Genomic DNA, 6,248 nt, shown 5'->3' with positions numbered 1-6,248 from the left:
TATGAAAGTGTTTTATACTTCACAGAACCTATGAAAGTGTTTTATACCTCACAGAACCTATGAAAGTGTTTTATAGGGTCTATGAAAGTGTTTTATACTTCACAGAACCTATGAAAGTGTTTTATACTTCACAGAACCTATGAAAGTGTTTTATACCTCACAGAACCTATGAAAGTGTTTTATACTTCACAGAACCTATGAAAGTGTTTTATACTTCACAGAACCTATGAAAGTGTTTTATACTTCACAGAACCTATGAAAGTGTTTTATACTTCACAGAACCTATGAAAGTGTTTTATACTTCACAGAACCCATGAAAGTGTTTTATACTTCACAGAACCTATGAAAGTGTTTTATATATTGTCATATCTAGAATGACTCAGGCTTCACCAGTTATTACGTAATTCTGTCTTTAATAACTGAACCAGATCGTATTGTCATATCTAGAATGACTCAGGCTTCACCAGTTATTACGTAATTCTGTCTTTAATAACTGAACCAGATCGTGTTGTCATATCTAGAATGACTCAGGCTTCACCAGTTAATACGTAATTATGTCTTTAATAACTGAACCAGATCGTATTGTCATATCTAGAATGATTCAGGCTTCACCAATTATTACGTAATTCTGTCTTTAATAACTGAACCAGATCGTATTGTCATAGCTAGAATGACTCAGGCTTCACCAGTTATTCAAAAGCGTGTTGTAGCTGTAGTTCGTTTATTTTTGTGTACAATATTATCCAGCAATAAAAAAGTCTTGTTCTGTATTTGAACCCTGATGCATTTGTAAATCTGTGAAGTATAAAACACTTTCATAGGTTCTGTGAAGTATAAAACACTTTCATAGGTTCGGGGGAAGTATAAAACACTTTCATAGTTTCTGTGAAGTATAAAACACTTTCATAGGTTCTGTGAAGTATAAAACACTTTCATAGGTTCTGTGAAGAGTTATTACGTAATTCTGTCTTTAATAACTGAACCAGATCGGACAATTTCTTGACCCCAGCCATGAGTGACTTCCAGACTTCGAACGGTTCGAGTCTTTCTGTTGACAACCGAAATATGTCATCTGAAGTAACAACAGCAGCTAGCAGCTCCCTCTATGTTATCATAGTGTCTTTGGTGTTAGGCTTACTGATTCTTGCTACAATAGTCGGAAATCTGTTTGTAATTGCCGCTATAGTGATAGAGAAACACTTGAGGTCCATCGGAAATTACCTCGTGCTCTCATTGGCTGTCGCTGATCTCATGGTGGCTTGTTTGGTTATGCCTCTGAGTGCCGTGTACGAGGTTACTAACGAGTGGGTTTTGGGTTCGGGTTTGTGTGAAGCGTGGACATTTTGTGACGTACTCTGCTGCACTGCCTCCATTCTCCACCTTCTCGCTATTGCTGTGGACAGATACTGGGCTGTTACCCGCGTGGACTACGTCCGCCAAAGAAGTTCACGACGAATAGGTCTGATGATTTTTCTGGTTTGGGGGGTGGCCGTCATTGTGTCGGTAGCGCCCGTGTTTGGCTGGAAAGACACGAACTTCCAAAAACGGGTTCAAGAAGATAAAATATGTCTTGTTAGTCAGGACCTAGCTTACCAGGTGTTCGCTACTTGTTCCAGTTTTTATGTGCCTCTCATTATCATTCTCTTTCTCTACTGGAAGATATTTCAAGTAGCCATAAATCGGATTCGGAATAAACCTGGAGCCAAAGCTCTTCTCATAGTTCGGAGGGCCACAACCAGCACGACCGGAAATGATCAAGAAAATACTGATGGTGTAAACAGTGGGATCACTAAGCTTGTAGCTCTTGCCAAAAGGGACAAACATCGGAGACGAGAAACCTTGGAGACAAGGCGCGAACGGAAAGCTGCAAAAACGCTTGCAATCATTACTGGAGTTTTTGTCATTTGCTGGTTGCCATTCTTCGTGATGGCAGTTGTAATGCCGATGTGCAGCTCCTGTCAGCCTGATAAAATATTCTTCAGTTTCTTTCTCTGGTTAGGTTATATCAACTCCATGCTGAATCCGATCATTTACACCATCTTCAGTCCAGACTTCCGAGGTGCTTTTCGTCGAATCCTCTGTGGAGAGGAGATATCAGCGACACCGAGACCGACTTAGGCTTAGAAAAACAACAGGACGTAACTTTCAAACAATCACTGCTCAAACGACGATTAGGGCGCCATCTGGAACATTGGTGAATGTTGTATTGCCGCCATGTTTCATTTGTCTTAATCTTGTGTGAAAATACGAGTTGAAGTCGAAATATCCAACAACAAAGTTTAATTAAAAATAATAATTTCATTCAGTTCTTTATGCAAAACAACACCTCATTTAAAACATTTTCAATCGAGAAACATTTTATTGTTATTTGAGAAGTGAAAAAACCTCCATAAATAATAATAAAGCAACATATATATATATATACTAGGTAAAGACATGTTTTACTTTCAATCTTTGTGCGGAAATTCGGTTTGTTTAAGTGAAAGTTATCTCTATACAAATTCTGACGTTCACTAAAACCCTCATTAAAGGTAGATGAAAAAGATATATCCATTGTATTAACTACATTCAAATATAGTCCAGAATCTAAGTTTATAATTTTCATTTTTTAAGTCATAAAATTCTGTTTGGAAGTAGGCTTATAGAAAACGTACCCATCTTCTTAAATGAAATTACCAGAATCTAAATAATTTCTCTCTTACAATTCTGTGAACAACAACAACAAAAAACGAAATTAATTTGAACTCGTAATTTACATAAATATTTAATTCAGTTATGACATGGTGGTTTCTTAGTTACAGCTTGTTGCCAATACAAATAAGTTAAAGGAATTTTTATATCACTTTTCTCATTTCTTTTTAAACGATTTAACGATAAATTTTATCAGATCTAAAGACTTTTTAATATTTAAACTAAGTTGTTCAAACAGTAGCGCCCTCTTAAGAACGTTACTAGAATTTCTTAGGGCCAGTATGGCTGCGTGTTCTGGGAACCTCTGTAAAATATTAGATGGGGGGGGGGGAGGTAAATAGGAATAATGCGGGAGAAATATTACAATTCCTGCTGTTGACTGTCCTCAAAGGATTGGCTATCTTAATAGGCAGGTGATCAATCCTACTCAATGGTACTAGTGACGTCATACACAGAGTAGTAATACGTCTGCCTAGAAGTGCTAAAATGGTTAGTAAGTAAAGAAACGAGTCCACAAGAAGATATAAAACATAGAACTGAAAAACATTAGACGAGGAGACGAATAAATTGAAACTTTTTGATGTTTTCTCTCTTATACATTTTTCTCAGTTTTCAAGTGATTTAAAGACGAACAACTCTTATAGTTTCCACTGTTCAAAAAGGCTTAACTAAGACTAATATAATCATACTTGTACTTACCCAAAGACTGAAGTAGACATTCAATGATGTCGCATCTTTAATACTTTTTTTACCCACAAGGCGATTAGCAGTATTAACTTTCTCTCCAAATCTCTTGTAGTGTATTTCACTTCTTGATTATCAACGATGACGTCACAACTTGATATATTTACCTAGCTTTTATTGTATGCATTAGTTCAAGAATAATTCACGTTGTAGCAGACAGGTGTTTACGTAACCTGAATTTAAGGGAAAAACAGCAATTCTAATTTACTTAAACCTCTCGTGCGCACGAGAGGCTTGATTACTATACGGAAATACTGCCAAATAATAATATGTGTTTTTTTATTTTATCAAAACTCAAACGGGTGTTTATTTTTACTTTAAATAACATTAATTTAAAATAAGTACAAGAACTGAAGCTTTTAGTACGTTTGTTTATTTTTAAATCATTTAAATGAAGGTGGCTGAGAAAGACAACTTTCGTAAAACTTAATCAAACGAACGACATACAAAGAGACTAGCAAGAAATTTTGTAGAAATTCTAAAGAAAATTTTTCATATTAGACTTAACTTTTTTCTTTTGCTTTCGTGCAGTTTTTAAAACAATATTTAATGTTTCGAAATATCTCATGTTTACAATTCACTTTCTTTGTCATTTTTGTTTTCTTTGGTGTTTAACGTAACGGTCTTTGTAGGTCACACGTGTTTCCGAAAGTTTCTAGTTTCAACCACTATATATATACAACATTTTGTGTTCTTTTTCTCCATAATTTATAAATAGTTGCTACCCTAAATAAATTGTTATTGATGTGCCTAAACGGTCTGAATGACCTCAACAGTTTTCCTTCAAAATTATAATTAATAATACTTGAATGATGACCTAAGGTCGGTAACAGTGGCTTTTTGTGGTTTGCTTGACACCCATAAACGCCCTCACTGGCACAGCAGTATGTCTGCGGACTTACAACCCTAGAAACCTGGTTTCGATACCCGTGGTGGGCAGAGCACAGATAGTCCATTGTGTAGCTTTGTGCTTAACTTCAAACAAGCAAACACACACTCATAATTAAGATCCCACTAGTGGCTCAATGGTAAGTCCGAGGGGTCACATCGCTAAAAATCGGGTATCGATACCCGTGGTGGGCACAATACAAACAGCCCATTGTGAAGAAATAAAACTCAATGAAAAATATATTAAGTTATCCAAAAACATATTTGAAAACTACTTATTTAAGATCATCAAAATGTTACGAAAAAAATATGAACTCTGAGAAACTTGGCTTTTGGTTTAATGAAATTGGCATTTTCAAGTGTGCATTAATATATCGAAAACACATATATAGTTTGACTACAATTCTTCTACTTAAACGTGTCTAAAGATTACGCACATACAATGATGAAATAGAATATTGGAAAACACGATTTTAAACGTTTAACAATCATCTCTTCAAAGCCAGACTTTCTTCTTGGATGGAGAACATCAATTATATGAAAGATGTTATTTTGTAATTTCACACCAGGAACGATGGATGTTTGTAAATCTGTAGATTTACCTTTGTGCCGCTAGGGGGCGGAACTGTATAACACCTTTTGAAATGTGCACCCATTTGGGTTTTTCAGGGGAAAAAAATCTAATTAAACTTGAGTGTTTAGGATCATGGTTTGTGAAGTTTAATGATTTGAAAGGATTTCATGTTCGAATCGAATTTTGACTTAATTTAAATTAATATCAAGAGAAAGACCGAGGAAAAAACAGTCAGAAAACTGGTTGTGAGAAATAAAAGGTATGATATCACATTATGTAGTCAAGGTAGATATAAAAAAACGTTTAGTAAATTCTCCATTTCTTCTTTCGTGGTGAGCTCAAACGTCTAAACACCGAGGAAGCTTTTATAAAACAAAGTCCTGTCAGTGTTCCAGTTAGCCTGCTGTTAATCGTTCTTCATTCGTAACTGGTTTATGTTTTGTTTCGATATTATTAATAACGTGTTTTATAATTGAGCCAGATCGTGTTGTCATATCTAGAATGACTCAGGCTTCACCAGTTATTACGTAATTATGTCTTTAATAACTGAACCAGATCGTATTGTCATAGCTAGAATGACTCAGGCTTCACCTTCAATTTTCTTCCTGAAAAACGTATAATTTGTATATGTAAATATAATTGCAAAAAATTGTGTTAACAATTAGGATATCCAAGTAATGAGTTAATAAAATCTATAAATTAAGCTATGATGTGCGCCAACAAGCGGCCTGCGTTAAACAAATTTTATTTACAAAACATTATAAAAGGAAACTCCTGTTTTTCCAGTAACTTACACAACTTAGAGTTAAAACCTCCAAAAGTTCCCATTTCTCACAGTACGGCCATCCCTAATTTAAAAAGCTGGATCATCCTGATCTGAGGAAGTATTTGAAATTAAACTTTGGAAGTTTAATTTTGTAAACTTATACATTTTTTTATGCTCGTACTGATAAGTTTAAATTTACATTTTTGTTTTCATTTCAGATGACTCGTTCAATTTGCTTCTGCTTAGGGAAGTATTTTTTTGTATTCTATCACGAAAAGTTATGTTTGAAAGGCATAAAAGGCACTGCATAAAAGAACAAGAATAACACAAAGAACAAAAGTTTCGAGCCAGCTCTTAGTTTTTAACAAACACGGGTTTCATGATTGTCATTTGCTAAAAACAAAAAAGTTATTTTTAAAAAAGGGCCTAGCAAAGTTAATACAGGTTTTATGATTATCATTTACTAAAGACGAAATATGATTAAAAAAAGGCCTTGCAAAGTTAATACGGGTTTCACGATTGTCGTTTACTAAAAACAAAAAAGTTATTTTAAAAAAAAGGCCTAGCAAAGTTAATACAGGTTTT

The 6,248-nt window shown here is 34.7% G+C and overlaps 1 protein-coding gene across 1 annotated transcript; it reads left to right on the top strand.

Moving 5' to 3' along the window:
- Positions 1-1,065: 1,065 nt before the first annotated feature.
- LOC106474961 (5-hydroxytryptamine receptor 2A-like) lies at positions 1,066-2,118 on the top strand. Its single transcript, XM_013935661.1, has one exon. The coding sequence runs from the start codon at positions 1,066-1,068 to the stop codon at positions 2,116-2,118; it is 1,053 nt and encodes a 350-aa protein (XP_013791115.1).
- Positions 2,119-6,248: the final 4,130 nt, after the last annotated feature.

The sequence above is a fragment of the Limulus polyphemus genome, unplaced genomic scaffold, assembly GCF_000517525.1.
Source record: "Limulus polyphemus unplaced genomic scaffold, Limulus_polyphemus-2.1.2 Scaffold7909, whole genome shotgun sequence".
Classification (NCBI taxonomy): Eukaryota; Metazoa; Arthropoda; class Merostomata; order Xiphosura; family Limulidae; genus Limulus; species Limulus polyphemus.
Note: the sequence above shows the minus strand (reverse complement) of the source record. Positions and strands in the feature narration are given on the sequence as shown.

Excerpts from the sequence above, each read along its gene's own strand:
- LOC106474961 (XM_013935661.1), top strand. The coding sequence starts at position 1,066 with ATGTCATCTGAAGTAACAACAGCAGCTAGCAGCTCCCTCTATGTTATC.